This window comes from Mycteria americana, chromosome 6 (assembly GCF_035582795.1).
Source record: "Mycteria americana isolate JAX WOST 10 ecotype Jacksonville Zoo and Gardens chromosome 6, USCA_MyAme_1.0, whole genome shotgun sequence".
Taxonomy (NCBI): domain Eukaryota; kingdom Metazoa; phylum Chordata; class Aves; order Ciconiiformes; family Ciconiidae; genus Mycteria; species Mycteria americana.
This window is the reverse complement of record NC_134370.1, coordinates 8,035,145-8,050,501: the sequence shown is the minus strand read 5'-3', so window position 1 is coordinate 8,050,501 and position 15,357 is coordinate 8,035,145. Positions and strand designations below refer to the sequence as shown.

At 42.7% G+C, this 15,357-nt stretch overlaps 1 protein-coding gene across 2 annotated transcripts in view; it reads right to left on the bottom strand.

The window, feature by feature from the left end:
- RAB11FIP2 (RAB11 family interacting protein 2) overlaps window positions 1-6,987 on the bottom strand; it is a 225,822-nt gene extending 218,835 nt beyond the window's left edge. For both annotated transcript variants that reach the window (XM_075504467.1, XM_075504465.1), the window contains exon 1: window positions 5,849-6,987. In XM_075504467.1, coding sequence (XP_075360582.1) covers window positions 5,849-6,201 — 353 coding nt within the window. In that variant the 5' untranslated portion in view covers window positions 6,202-6,987. The remainder of the gene's footprint in view (window positions 1-5,848) is intronic.
- Window positions 6,988-15,357: the final 8,370 nt, after the last annotated feature.

Here is a 15,357-nt window from a genome sequence, read left to right as displayed (position 1 = left end):
TATAATCCCATAAAGCTACAACTGGGCACAACTTTTTGTTTTCCCCCATAACCATCTTTCTCTTCTGTTCCTCACTACTAACTTTCCTTGTTTGATTTTTTTTTTTTTTTACATTTACTGAGTGGTACCATGAAAGCAACAGCACAAATCCGTATGGATCCTCCAGGATGCTCATTATTACTGCGCCTTTAACAAATTTTGCAGTTACTACTCTTCCCACTTTTGACTAGAGTGGAACGAGTTTTTTCTCTTACTTTAACCACAACATTTTGATAATTTCTGTTACAGCCTGCCATTTCCACTACTATTTAGTTTTATCACCTAAAATACATTTTTCTGGTTTAAACTAAATTTAAGACTCAAAACCAGTAAATAATGTTTAGAATGCATTATGTTTTGCAGAATTATTTTTAAAAAGGCACTATTCATTAACAAGCACTGAGTCCTTGACGGTCATACTATCTGTGTACTAGTACTTGGTTGCTTGTTCATAATTCAAGTTGCATTTGAAGCCGCCTGCTCGAGTGCCTGCCTCTTGCTTATGCTGCTACAGATGACAAAGAGGACAGGGCAGAGGCAGGCGAAGGGGGAACCTGTCCATATCCAAGAGGGAGGCTGCCAAGGAGGAATTCACATTAATTTGGAGGAAGTCACACAATTTTCCTATCTTTCAGGAAGCTCAGCAGCACTAAAGCATAAGTGCTTACAACACAGGGGTATTGATCGTGGTCAATCGTTAATTCTTTTTGTTTGTATGTTTGCTGAGAAGCTTGTTTTCACTATTTTATATGATCGATGTAAGCAGAGGAGAAGCATCTTAGATAAGGCCAAGATTCCTTCACTGTATTATGCTCAAATAAGCAATTTTACAACACTGCTGCAATTTGGGGGGAAGGGGGGACTGTTGAGGTATTACAAAAACCAGGAAAAAGGGGAATTAAGTCACAAATAAAAAATGTCTCCTCCAACAAAATCTCCCTAAGAAATAATAACTCTACCATCACCTGCCCCCCTCAAATTTATAACATTCCAGACAAGTGTTGGAAAATCAGCTTTCCTGGAGAGCTAATAAAGGAATGGTCAATAAATAGCGTGGAACTAGAGAACAACAAGGATGAAGCAAATGCCAATGAAATAAGTAACATAGAGTCATAGAATGGTCTGGGCTGGAAGGGACCTTAAAGATCATCTAGTTCCAACCCCCCTGCCATGGGCATGGACACCTTCCACCAGACCAGGTTGCTCAAAGCCCCATCCAACCTGGCCTTGAACACTTCCAGGGACGGGGCATCCACAACTTCTCTGGGCAACCTGTTCCAGTGCCTCACCACCCCCATAGTGAAACATCATGGTGAAAGCTAACAAATTTTTTCTTCTATTGCTGTGTTCATTTAGCACACAGGAGAAAAAAAACTAAGCACAGTCATTAAGAAAAACTACTGAAAAATACTTTAGTGAATTAAGACATGTCAGGAAACGATTATTTTTTTATTCCACAATAATTCAAAAATTCATTTTGATGTTATGCATTGTGAGATCATCAGCAGTATTGAGGCAACTATGAATTATAACTGAATTGAAATTATTACAAAAATGTATATACGGTTTGAAACAACACAGTCATTGATCATCATTTACATTTAAACTGCAAGAGCAAGAGAGGTATATTTTTTCTGCAACAGCAGACCAAAAAAATTGTCATGTATTTCTCAGGATGAATTAAAAAAACCCACAGGATTTTACTGCAAAAAATAAAACCATGTCAGAAATCTAAGATCTGAAAACTTATGCTAAATATACTTCCAATAAAGCAGTATCTCCCAAGCTTTTTGAACCATTAAAAAAACTCAATAAAATCTCTCAGCATCTGGAGCCTAGATTTCAACTCTGGAGAAAAGAGCAGAAGAAGTAAAAGAGCCTGTCCGTTTCCAACTACAGCAGAAACGCCAGAGACACAAATTTACAAAGTTAGCACAGTGTGACGGGCACTTTTGCACCAATACAGAAAGAAAATGAACTAGGATCCTGCAGATGCTTTGGCTGAGGCTTCAGGAAGAGACCTAGTAAGGGACCATCTGAGCCACATCTGGATCTAACCGATCCAGGAATTTTCACTTTTGAGAATTCAAAAAATCATCGGTTTCAGAAAGAAAGAGAAAGGACATTGTGTGATGGTGCATACAAAATTTTCACTATCAAATTATAGTAAATATACTGCTTTGTTTCATTAAATATTGTGTGGCATCAAGTTTATTAGAATACAAGACGCACAAATCCTATCATGAGGCCTCTGCCTGAAAACTTTACTGCAGAGAGAATTTTTCTTAAGGTGTGACAAGTAACAAAAAAAGCTATACAGAGAAAAGGATTATTTTTCCCTAACATAATGTTTCTGAAGCTGCAGCAAATTTTTAAATTTATTTCTTCCAAATTATAAAATATTAAATAAAAAAAAATACAAAAAGCTGAATGTCACACACTCCACGGTCTTCCTAGGAATTCAAAATCAGCTGGTAGCCTTCACTTCTCATACCTCCTTACTAAAAAAGCACTAGGGAATTGCTGACAGGGTTCAGCATTGTGCAGAATATTAAATATCTTTTTTGCAATACCCTGGTGACTCTTGAGTCTGTCTCTTACAGCACCATATGTACAGCTGTGTTGGAAAGAGGAAGCTATTAAATATATTAAAAAGTAGAAATATTACCAATAGACACTTCATCAAATAACTGGATCTCATTCATCCCCAAACAAAGCAAGAAATGTTAAGGTTACATCAACATGAGAAAATAACTCTGGATTTAATAACACCACAAGCCTGTTGAACATATTTGAAAGTAAAAACATTGCTTAATAAAACAGATTAGTGTTTCTGAAACAATGAATATAGCTTTCAACCATCAGAATGCTTTGGTAATAAAGACATTGGACTTGGTCTTGAAAGGCACTGGGTATCTCAGTTCCCACACCATAGTCACGGCTAGAAGGTCTTCAGGTCCAAATATATTACCCTTAGTTTACTGCCAACACAGGACTAGGAATATTTTGTATCAAAAAGGATTTAATAAAAGGAAAAAAGAAAGAGCGTTTTGTTTGAGATCACATTTGCAAATATATTCTTGAAAGTTTGCCCTCCTCCCACATACACGTACAAATATTGCATCCACATCTCCAACTAATGCTTAAAGGAGTCAGCAACAACACGTATGCATTCCACGAAGGCATACAAGTAGACAACCCTGATAACTTTTCAAAAACATCTAAACGCTTAAGGACTCCAAATTATTTTTTTCAAAAGTGAGTTTTGAAAAGTACATTTTCTAGGTTTCTAAGCACCTAAAGACACTGACAGGAGAACTGGACTTTCAGTGGCTCTTATCTCATAAGAATTTAAATCGACATTAAGTGAGTATGTGCTGCCAAAAACCCCACTAACCTCCAATCTGCACTTTTACACATATATAAGACTGTTACAAGTGCGGCTGTTTGGCTCTAGAAGCCTAACACCCATCAACTTTTAATAAGATTTGCAATCTTAAATGCTCGAGTAACTTCTGAAAATAGGACTTAGGCTGTTTGTAAAAATTTCCCCATAGGCCCCTATCTTCTGCAGTACAGCTCACAGGCAGAGCGCAGCTTTCTCAGGGAGCCCTGGTAATTTCAGCGGTGGTCTAGGGAAGGACCGCTGCACATTTACATAGCGTGAGTTCCTCTCCCACACTTCAGAGAAAGAAATGAAAAAATAAAGAACACTTATGAAGCCCTGCTAAGCACAACTTAATATAAAAATTCTGAAGAGATCTGAATGTTTATTTAACTATCACAAGGACTATGTTAATTACCCCACTTACAAATTTTTGCAATAATTTTCTAAGACTTCAATACTACTTTTGCTAAAATTGCTGCAAAAGCGTATGGTTCCACAAAGGGAAAAGAGGTTTTGTTACTCACAGTAACACATGAATAACTTACATATTTTCCTCCAGTTTCTGAATACATATTTCTACCTAGGCTTACAAAGTTTTTACAGTTAGCAGCATTTCTACTTCATTCATTCACCTTTTTGTCTGTAGAGCAGCTAGGTGTTTAAGCTAAAGTAGTTGCCTATGACTTGCAAGATAATTACAAGTGATGATTAAAGAATATTTAAGATGCATGTCTAAAGAGCATTGAAACTTCTTGAATCAAGTGTAAATAGAAATTAAGACCCTAAGGCTACAGGCATTACCATGTATGGCATCAAGATAACTGGTTTGTCCTTAAAAAGATAAGCAATTAAAAAGTGTAATACTTCAGACCATGAACCCACAAGAGATTCTGCACGGACATGTTGTTCCCTATTACATGGTTAGTGAACATACTGTTTTGCTAAAAATTTAGTTTACAAAAAAAAAAAAAAAAACCAAACAACTAACACCAGGGCAAAGACAGCTTTGCCTTGTCTTTGGTGCTCCTTCAACCTCAGCCACTGCACATAAGCAGGACCAGGTTTTGAGATGGTTTCTGCAGAAATAGTTGTCTGATCAACAAGACCTGGCTGGTGCTGCTGTACTGATTTCTGCCTCCAACTGCCCGCTCCAACTCTGCTGGAGGTTAACACCTCTCCAGCATGCTCAGCGAGAGACAAACGATGCCAGCCTCTTTGTCACTTCGATGCAAAGTCCAGCATCTTACCATAGACCCACCATCACCAACAGAAGAAATACCAGACTTTAATTTTAACAGCTGAGATTTGGGCACAGGAGCCTTTCTACTCTACTGAAGAGACACTAGAGGAGGAAAGGCACCTGGGGCAGGAACTTTTTAACCACTGCAGAAAGATTTGTCAGCGCTCATACGTCACTGCATACATATAGCTAGCTTGGAGGTCTCCATGCTGTTCATGGACTACTTCTGTGGGACAAGCATAGCTAAAACAAACACAAACCATGCAGTCACAGGCGTGCCTGCAGTACGCTTACACCTACAGTTTATTCCCATACACTTTGGGGGATAAATTACGCTGGTACCAGACATCTTTGTGCAACCATGTCCTAACTAGAAGTTATAAACAATTTTACTAATTTAGTTGAAAAACCCAGACAGTTAGATACGTTTACAGTTTAGCCTAATAAACTGCTGTGATGGTTTTTTGTTTTTTGTTTTTGTTTTTTTTTGCATTCCAGTGCCAGAATTTGCTGGCAAATGGCAATTTTATTTGACAAAGGCTTATGTAGGTAATGATGGAGGCTACTACAACAGCAGAAATTTCTCTTCAGTCTTCTCTGTTGAGGCCTGCTGTACAGAGCAGCCTGCAGGATTGCGGCCTAAAACTAATCAGGATCAGAAAAGCACTGTGCTGCTGTGGTAAGCCTTCATTCAGTCACAGTTCATTGACCACTAAAACATAAATATAAAATATTTAAAGACGCTTGGTTGCAGCAATTGAAGGAAAACGTTTTTAAAGAGAAAGACACCAGGCTTCGAGGGAGTCCGAGTCTCATACATGGTTCCAATTGAGGTAGGAGCTGAATGGGGATATGGCCCTGAGCAGAACGAAGAAAAATCTTTAGAAAAACACTGTAATGAGTTCATATTGCTCACAAGAATTTGTCAAAAAATGTTAATGTTATTGACAGTCCTTCCCTGTGCAGGGCGACCACTGTGATTACAGTAAACTTCTCTCTGGAAGAGGTCAGGCCACAATGACATAACTGTATATGTTAGGGCCTTTGAACACACCACAGAAGAAACGTCCTAGTTTCATTTCAAAGTACGTTGATAATAAGACTACTATGCCCCCTCCCCCCCCCAAGTGCAAGTGTACCAGGAATACAAATTATAATGAAAAAATCCAACCATCACTTACTCCGTTTTCCTTCTTTGCTTGTCCTCAAATATATCATTCAGACTTATCGCCACCTGTCCCAAAAACTTGTCCAGCCCCACCAGCGACCTGTGCATGACAATCAGGTACAGGATGTATTTTTCTGGATTCTCCTGCATGAGCAATCCAGGGAGCTCGAAAGAGGCCTCTTCTTTCCAGACGGGATCCAGGGTCTTCTCGGCCACCGAGGTGGAGTACTTCTCCTTGCCCAGCTGTATGATGGTGTAGGCATCGTTGCTGCCATTTTTACCTTTTGGCTTCAGACCTTTGGCTTGAAGGACCGTAACTTGCACGTGAGTTGGGAACCACTTCTGGGCTTGCTCTGCTAACATCATCTTTGAAGATCGCAGCAGCAATAACAAACACAAAGTCTGTAAGTCTTCGAGTTACTGCGTAAGGGCACTTACGGCGGAGACACCTGTCAGGGGCTCAGCGTGGTCCTTCCTCCAGCGCTCCTCGCCGCGGGTGGCTCTCACCAGCCCTCGGGTTCCCCCTCCCCACGCAGCCCTACCTGCGACTGCATGGCTGGGGGCGGCAGGGTCCCCCCGCAGCACCGACGCTACTCCCCTCCTGCGCCCGGCCTCCCCCCGCCCGCCGGCACCGCTCCCCCCCGGCCGCTGCCGCCGGCCCGGCTCCCCGCCGCCCCCAGGGCATCCCCCGGGCAGGGCCCCTCCGCCGCCCGGCCCGGCCCGGCCCGGCCCGGCCCGGCCCGGCGCGCCGCGGCCCCCTCAGCGCGGCCCGGCCCGGCGCGGGCCCCGCAGGCCGCCGGCGGCCTCCCCCTGCCCCTCGCGGCGCGGTGCCTCAGGGCGGCGGGCAGCGCGGGGGGGGCTCGCCGCCGCCCCGCTCCTCGCGGGGGTGTGGGGCCGGGCTGCCGCGGCCGGCGCGGCCGTCTCGGCGCTGCCCTCCCGCCTGCCTCAGCCTCTCGCCGCGCTCCCCCCCCGCCGCCGCCGCCCGGCCTGACGGGCCGGCTCCGCCGCTTCCGCCTTCCCCATGCTGCCAGCGGCGGCGGCGGCGGCCTCCGCGGCGGTCAGAGGGCAGAGGGCAGGGTTCGCCCCCTCCCTGCCGCCGCCGCCGCCACCGCTGGGGCGGGCGGCCGCTTCCTCTCCCCTTGCCCGCCGTGCCGTGGCCGGTCACCCGGGGCAGCGGCCACCGCCGCTGAGGGCCCCCCCCTCCCGGCGGTCCTGCCCGAGAGCAGGGCGCGGAGAGGCCGGGTCCCCTCGGGGGCAGCGGAGAGCTGGGCCTCGGGTCCCCTCCGCCCGGGATGCCTGTCGCGTTAATTCCTCACTGCGGTACTTCTAGAGGGGAGAGAGCCCTCGCTCTACGGGAGCTGTGGGCAGGAGGGAACTTCTATGGGCATTATTAACTAGTGTTATATGAAAAATATTACTATTATTGTGTTCATATTGATGTTAATTATTAGTATAACAATAGCGATAATGTAATTAATATTGTTAGTAGTATTAACTATATTTAGCAAGGGAAAGAAGCCCCCTTCCGTCCTGCAGCAGAGGAGGGGAAGCGCAGGGCGGGTGGCGGTGCTGGCTGTGCCCCGGCGCGGGGGGCTGGCGGGGGCTCGGGGGCGGCTGTGGAGGAGGCTCTCAGTCAGCCTGTCCTGCTGCCAGCCACTTTGGGAAGTTCTTTATTTCCCACCCCATCCACCCGCCCTGGCAATTCTGTTGGATTTAAATGAAAAAGCAGAAATAATGGTCAGATGTTTCGAGGACACGTAATTTTGTTGGTGGTACGCCTGGAGGCTTCGTGTGTATGTGTGCGTGTACATGCGCACCTGTAAGTGGAGTCACAGGTATTAACTTTGTTTCTACAAAAAAAGAAGAGAAGCCCACGAGCAGTTAGGGTTTCAAGGCTCCATGTCCCACCCCCAAAAACCATAACAAGCGGGGAAATCAGCAGCCAAGTCAGATAATACTTCATCCACCAGCCCTCACTCATGAGTCCCCAGTCCAGGGCTCACGGGTTAGTGAGCAACAAAAAGCTTGGGAGACCTTCTCATACTGCTGAGACCTACAGGAAATTAAAAAGTTAAAGCTGAAGGCCATTAGGGAGAGTAAAGTATGATGCTGCCCACAACACTTAATGCTGAGCGAGTTCTTGTCCAGGGTCAGAAAAGGTTGGGGATCACCGGTCTACACATAGTCATTAGTCTGAGTCCCAGCTCACGTTATCTCTGTACACAATTTAAATAACTACTTAAATGACCCCTAAGTTTTGACCGGGAATGATATTTATCTGCGTGCTGAGGTAATTAACACAGTGCTGGCACTTCTTTCCTCTTCCACATTGTATCTGATTTTTGTTGATGTTGGAAAAGAGATGGTCCAGTTGGAAATGATAACTTCAGAACATGTCGTGGGATCATATTTAGTCAAAAGCATGTAAATGGATTATCTAGGGTAGTAATTTCTTAAAGAGTTATAAATGCTATGATTATCTGCGTTGGTTTGTATTGGTGAGATACTAATGGTCAAATTAAGGCTGCACGTCAGCTCCTTGGGATAAATCGCCGTCCCCCTCACCCAAAAATCACTTCCCCTCCTCTCCAGCTGCCAGTGTCCCACATCCTCAGGTATCTTTCCCAAATGTTTTGCAATGAGTTGTCAGCGAAGCTCGCAGGGTGAACTGCTGTGCTTGGGGGAAAAGTAGCAGTGTTCCAGGCTGGAAGAGCCAGGAAGGATTATGGTGACAGTGTTCTGCAGGAGAAGTAGGCCATGGGGGGAAGCCACGGGGTTCTTGTTGGAAACCAGGGAGACATATGTACATCACATTATTTCTTAAATGAATTTCACCACATACAAATTCTGTTTTAATAGAATATTCTTCATTGCACTAAATCGAAACCAAGCATGATGCACTCATCAAATCAAAACAAGAAATTAATTTTAGGTAGGCAGAATGTATTTATTTAATCAGAAATTTAAGTCAAACATCATGTCTTGCATGCTGTGTCTTAGGAAAAGTTTTATGGGTTCTTATAACAGGCAGGGTTTGTGTTTTTTCCTTGTCTTTTATTGGTATTCTATCATTTCTTATTATTGTCTCTTTCTAAATGGGGTCTGGCTGGAATACATATGCATGCAGCTGAACAGGGGAAGGTGGAAGAACTTTGTACCTCGCATACAATATATCAATACAATACCCAATTTGCCTTTCCTGCTTTCAAAAATAAGCAGACTATTAGTCCTCTACCCTGTACGTGCAGTCTGGCATGTGAGAAGCGGAGCGTGGAGCCTTTCTCCCTTTCTCGTGTCTCTCCTCTCTGCTCGGCTGGTGGAGCAGGCACTGGGGAGATGCCCTCTCAACTCCCCCACCCCTGTGCTTGAAGGGAATTCTGCTCAAAGGTGCACCAGATATATTTTATTCCCTCTTACACCCCTCTAGGGTCAAGTTGCAATCCGGCCTTTTGATTTCGTTCTCTTTGGAATAGAGACATTGTCATCTTCTTGAATGTAACGTGCGATATAAATGACAAAACATCTCAGAGAAATAATGATATCTCCAGCAACACAGTGTCCCCTGGCACTATGTTAGAGCATTAATCCAGAAACGACTCAGATTCCTGCTTACTAAACCACCGTCACTGCTCAGTGGCTGCATGCACTGTAGGTTTTGCTCATCACTCTCCATGACTTAGTGAATATTCTATTAGAAAACCCATTTTGTTTTCTATGCACCATTTTGGCTATGAGACTGTACTGTTCCTTTGCTTTTGCTTTTCCTCCCCGTGTTGAGACCAAGCACTGTGGATGCAGGACAAACAGTGCGGGAATATCAGTGGTCATTAATATTAAATACTTTGCCTTAGCAGTACAGTGGGAATGCTAATGAGGATGACTAATCTTTGAGAAACCATTTTTTCTGCCTGAATTTGAAGTGGGCACTAACCAAACAACAGTTCACGTGGGGAAGGATACCGTGAAGCTGACAGAAGTGATGGACAAATTCTGTTTTCACTGTCTCTTCGCTGATTAGAATAAGCGGACAAAAATAGATACAAGAGCAGGAAAGTCTAGGGACTCTGAAAGAGATAATTAAAACTCAAATGTCTCCTGGGTAAAGGGCGGAATTTTTCTTAGATTGGGTTTTGGCAAGATCTGTAATTCATGCTTTCTCTGTGAAAAGGACTTAGCGGCTTTTTATGTATCAAGGTCATCATATTCCTTCTTCTAGCTAGCTCACGTCATCAAAATGCTCCTTAATCTCAGAAGTTTATTTATTTTGAGTGGTTTATTTAGGAAGGAATAGCTAAGTGGACTAACAACGTGACAGAAGAGAGGGACATTATCTACAAGGAGAGGGGGTGTTGGAGCAGCCCCAGGAGCGTAGCACAGCTAGCGCAAGTCAGAAACGTAGAAACGGTTTCCCAAGGCCAGAGGTTCCAGCTTTGATGGCTTTTTCTTCAGCAGCAAGAATTCTGGGCTTGCTTTTCTCAGCTGTCTTTCTCCAACCCTACACAGGTGGTGGGAGGACAGAGGAAAGGGACAAGGCAGAGAACGATCCAGGAGCTACCATCCTCAGAGAGAAATCCTTTTTACCACAATATAGCGCTCAAGGGAGCTACTTTTGAGTGCAAGCTCCAAACGTAACGTTTTGAGCTCAAAATCCTCTAAAAGAAACAAAACCAAGGACTGGAAAATTCGTGATAGAACATCCTCAGAGTGAGTGGACTTGGACGGAAAACACGATACAGTGATGAGAGCGACTTTAAAAAATGGTTGTTTATCACAGAACAACAGTGGATATCTATGGTGTATTTATTACGGAACGTTAATCCTCATGTGTGCCATCTATCTCTATTACACATTCTTCCAGGCATTTCTGGCCCAGGAGATCTACATTGTTTTTTAAAGAGGGAATTCCAAGTATTATGGTGGGTTTTTTTCAATTTCAGTAATTTGAAATACCCTCTCAAGTCTCCCTCCTGAGCCAATGGTACATCTGATTAAACATCAGGCTTGATATTCTGGCTGCCCTTGCAAAAGAAAATGCAAGAAAATCTTTTCGCCTGTGCTGCTGAGACAGTTCCATCTTCTGCTTCTCATTTCCAGTTGCGTACTTGCTAAAGAGGATTAGAGCAGTTGTGCTTACAGTGGGAAACGGTAGCAGATAATTTGGTGATTTAATTTCTCCCTGACTTCTGTTTATGAAGTAGGAAGCATTTTGTTATTTTTTATGAAAATGCTATCTCTTCTTTGAAATTATTTGCTGAATAATTCTTTGTTGGCAGATCTCAGGCGATGTGTTTGTTTGAACATCGTGTAGTTGTGAGGCACGGGCTGGTTTTGTCTAGACACGTAACGAGCTCCTGCTTTCTGCCTAGCTGACTAACTTTCAGTAGCTGTTGCAACTGTCCAGATTACACATTTTCTGGAGAGGCTATGCAAATTTTGAGACTGAACATTGTTGTCTGTTAACTTTATCTTAGCTGCTGTTATTTTTTCAATTAGTGACTTCTTCAGGAATTCACTAGAATTAATTGCTTGCAGAAATCAAATAGCTGGGCTCAAACCCACCACTGTGGATTGGAAAGTTTTTCTCAAGCTACTGTTTTTGTCTGCTCTCTTAGTTTGAGAAGAATTCATTAAGTGGAAGTATTTTGATATTAAAAGCTAGATGAATATTCATCATGTTTCTGTCCTGAATCCAAGTTTTGCATCCCCAAGTGTTCATGGTTTTCTAAGGCCGGGTGAGTTAGGCACTGTCCTGCTCTGCTTGCTCTCTTTTACCTTTCACATTCACTCTTATGGAACGTCTCCTCAGAAGTACGATCTCACTCTCCAGCTGTCTTTGGCCTCAACACTAGGGCTGAATCCTCTCTGATAGCTCTTGACAGCCCTACACACACCTCACTGGTACTGAGCTCTTGGGTACTGCCACTGTCATCGCTTCTGTGCCGTTGTTCTCTCTCACCGGGTATGGGTTTATCCTCCCCTCTGCTTAGGATGCAATTCATGTCTCCCCGCCTCATTCTTTGCTGGCTTTCTTGCATTATGGCAATAAACAGGATCATACAACAAATAGCGAAGGAAATGTGTCTCTAAAGAGGGGAGTGGGGGCTTGAAATCGGGCAAATGTCCATGGAATTGCCCATTGTTTTGATAGAAATCCAGTACTTTTCAACCAGAAACCTGGAGTCACATACACATTAGAATTTTGTGCAGTATCAGACTTCAAATAAACACCAGGTACCACTAAGAGTGTTGGAAGCATCATCTTTTTTGTTCATTTTTAGCTGAACTTGTTTCACAGCCTTTCAACACTGTCATCCATTGTGAAGGTCAAAGAGGCTTAAATGCTGTAAACCAGTCATCAAATGCTATAATTAAACTTGCCAGTCATCCAGATTTGACCCAAACTGCCTGTGTCTCAAGATGTTAGTCAGGTGGCTGGGTTAGATTTCAATTCAGTCTTTTAAAGACATGAAGACACCTAGCTCTCAGCAGCTTTTGCACAAATCATAAGCAGGCAAAAAATTTTGCTCTTCTGTCAAAGCATCTCCATCATGGAAATTCCTTGAGCACTTCTAACCTGAAATTTTGCTCTTCTGTCAAAGCATCCCCATCATGGAAATTCCTTGAGCACTTCTAACCTGAAATTTTGCTCTTCTGTCAAAGCATCCCCATCATGGAAATTCCTTGAGCATTTCTAACCTGAAATAGCCATGGGATACCTCAGGCACACTGCAAGGCCATAGCCCTGCCCTAGACCTGGTAGGATCCAGATTGTCATCAGCAATACCTCCATGGGGGATGGGACCAGTCACATGCAACTCTTCTAAAACTAACCGCTGAGGGCTAGATTCAGATTTGCCATTGGCTCTCCTAAACCTGACCCTTAGAGAAGTACCTGTTCAAAAATCATAGAAACATGAACTGGAGCTCCAACTAGAGAGTTACGTTAGAAATGGAAATTGGCTATATGACATCTATATGCAGACTTAAAGATGCACATTCTTTTCTTGTTTTCAGTACATGTCCGATGCTTGAAGGTCACAAACAACTTTTATGCACTGGAAATGGACATAAATAATATAAGGAGAGTCAAGGATAATTTTGCCATCTCTGCAGAAAATAATCTTTTTTGTGCTTGACAGAACCTAAGAAACATTAGCAATAGAAACAAACGACTTGAAAATTATGACTTTCTTTCTGGTTTCCTAATGAACTAGCTGGAAAAAAAAAAAAAAGGTTTTTATCATTGTCCGAGTATGAGGTTTCTTCAGAGGTATTTTTCCTGGGTTTAAATAACTCATGCATTTACTCTCTCTTTATGGGTCTCCAAGGATCACAGAGGCCATTACCTCAGAAATTACCCAGAGTTATCAACTCTCTTAAGGAGAATCTCAGCAAATACCAGAAAATTATGTCCTAAAAAATGTTCTAATAATGGAAGTTCTGAACTCCTCTACTTCTTTTTCTTCCTTAGGACTTCAAAATGCGCTACAGGACCTACACATTCAACATCAGTAGGCTGCCATACGAGGGCAGACAAAAGAGAATTATTTGCAAGAAGATTAAATTGTTATACTTCCATCATTGCTTTGTGTACTAAGTTAGCAGTTGCAGCAAGCTGGTAAAGTACCTACCCACCTTAAAGCATAGTGTGCTCCTTGAAAAGAGTGAAAAGCCCTCCTTGAAGTTTGGTCTTCTTAACTAAAACAACACCTTTAAACTTCCTGCTCATTTCCAAAACTTTTTCCCAGGCTTAGACGCCCCCAAAATTTCTTCCTAGGGATTTTCTCCTACCAGAGGACTACCTCATGTCTCTTCTGTTGTTGAAGGGTCTAATGGAATCCACCTGCAGCACTGAGTCAGCTGTGATTAATCTGCAGTTAACTGCAGGGTCTCAACACCTCCTGCGTGTTGGTAACAGGAGAACCCTTCTTCCTTGATGATACAAAAAGCCAAAAAAAGGCAAAATAAAATAACATAATGTAAAATATTTTAGGAAGGAAGGATGGTAGATGTATTTGTTAGACTTAGACTTAACATGTCTCCTTTCAAGTCCTGGTAAACCAAGACATGGGTGTTCTAACTCTTCACCCCACACTGCAGAGCTGGTATAAAGCCCAGAACAATATTTGGTATTTTGGGAGAATTTTTTTCTCTTGCTGAGTTGATGAATAATTCAGATTTTATATCATCTTTGCCTCCTAGCAATATAAATTTCAGTTTGGCTTCAGCAAGGTCTTAATATAAATATGTGATTAGAGAAGGAATCTAAATTAAATTGCTGTAGTTAAGTTTTATGTGCGTTAAATGTATGTACTCCAAGCACTCTTCTCCAGTGTTACTTACAACCCTTCTTTCTTTGAAGCATGGTTTATTCTTAGAAAACTCAAGCTGCTCTTAAAATTCTGCTCCCAGTAAGAGACAAATTAGATAAAACCAACTTATTGAGACGAGAGAGTTTGCAGAGCTCATGCAAGTAGACATGGAGTGCTGCTTGACAGTCTTCTATGCCTTTTTTGTAAGAATTATCCAATACCTAGTCATATAACAGATAACATTTCACTTTTCCAAAATATGTGTAGTGCATCTTCTTCCCAACACCAAAAGTTGGAAGGATTGTGAGGGCTATGGGAATACTGCACATTTATTTTGGCACTGCCTAGTGCTTCAAGCATCCTGGAAATCAGCACTGGATATGTTCTCATAGTCTGGATGTAAATTAGCCATATGTGCATTAGTGGCATTATTTACAGATTGAATTGTGCAACTATACTTAGGGCCTTAGATAAATTATTTCTATATTGGGTCCAATTTTTGCTGTCATTTACAGTAATATAAAGCTAGGATCACTCCACTGAAGTCAGTGGGGTAATTACTTTGAATTTTCTCCAGTGTGACGGAGAGCAGAATTTAGCCTCTGATTATTATTTGCAGCTCTGAAGCCCTTTCCCCTACACTAGAAATCTACTGAGTCTCTTCTGTCACCTTGTCCACTATCGCTTTGGAATTGTGCTCAGAAAATGTACCTGCACATGAAAGCAAAGCGATGTAGTCAGATTTAGTTCTTTTTGGAGTTTGCGTAAATAAAAATGAAAACAGTTACCTGGTGTTACAGTCTCTTGTTGGATATATAGCTTTGCTCTTCATGCTCCTTTGTCTTTGCTTCTAAAAGAGGAATTGCTGTGGAAGTTTGCCACCGGAGCTGTCTGGTTGAGCCTCACTAGAAAAGTCAATACTAACAGTGTTAGGATATAGATGTCACCCTCTAAGCTTCTTCACCCACCACTTTGAATGGACCTACTGTTAGCAAAAGTGATTTGTTTTCTTACTTTGGTCATTACCTTAAGGTTTTCACTGTATCTTCATGGCTTAAACCAATTGTGCTCCCTCTTTTTCCATTGATGTTTGACAGCATTGTCTGTCTAACTGTGAAAAAGCAGTGAATAACAGTAAAAGCCCTCTATTGCAGCTCTTTTGAAACTCCCATCTGCTAGAAGCATATGAAATCAAAGATGGAGCATACCA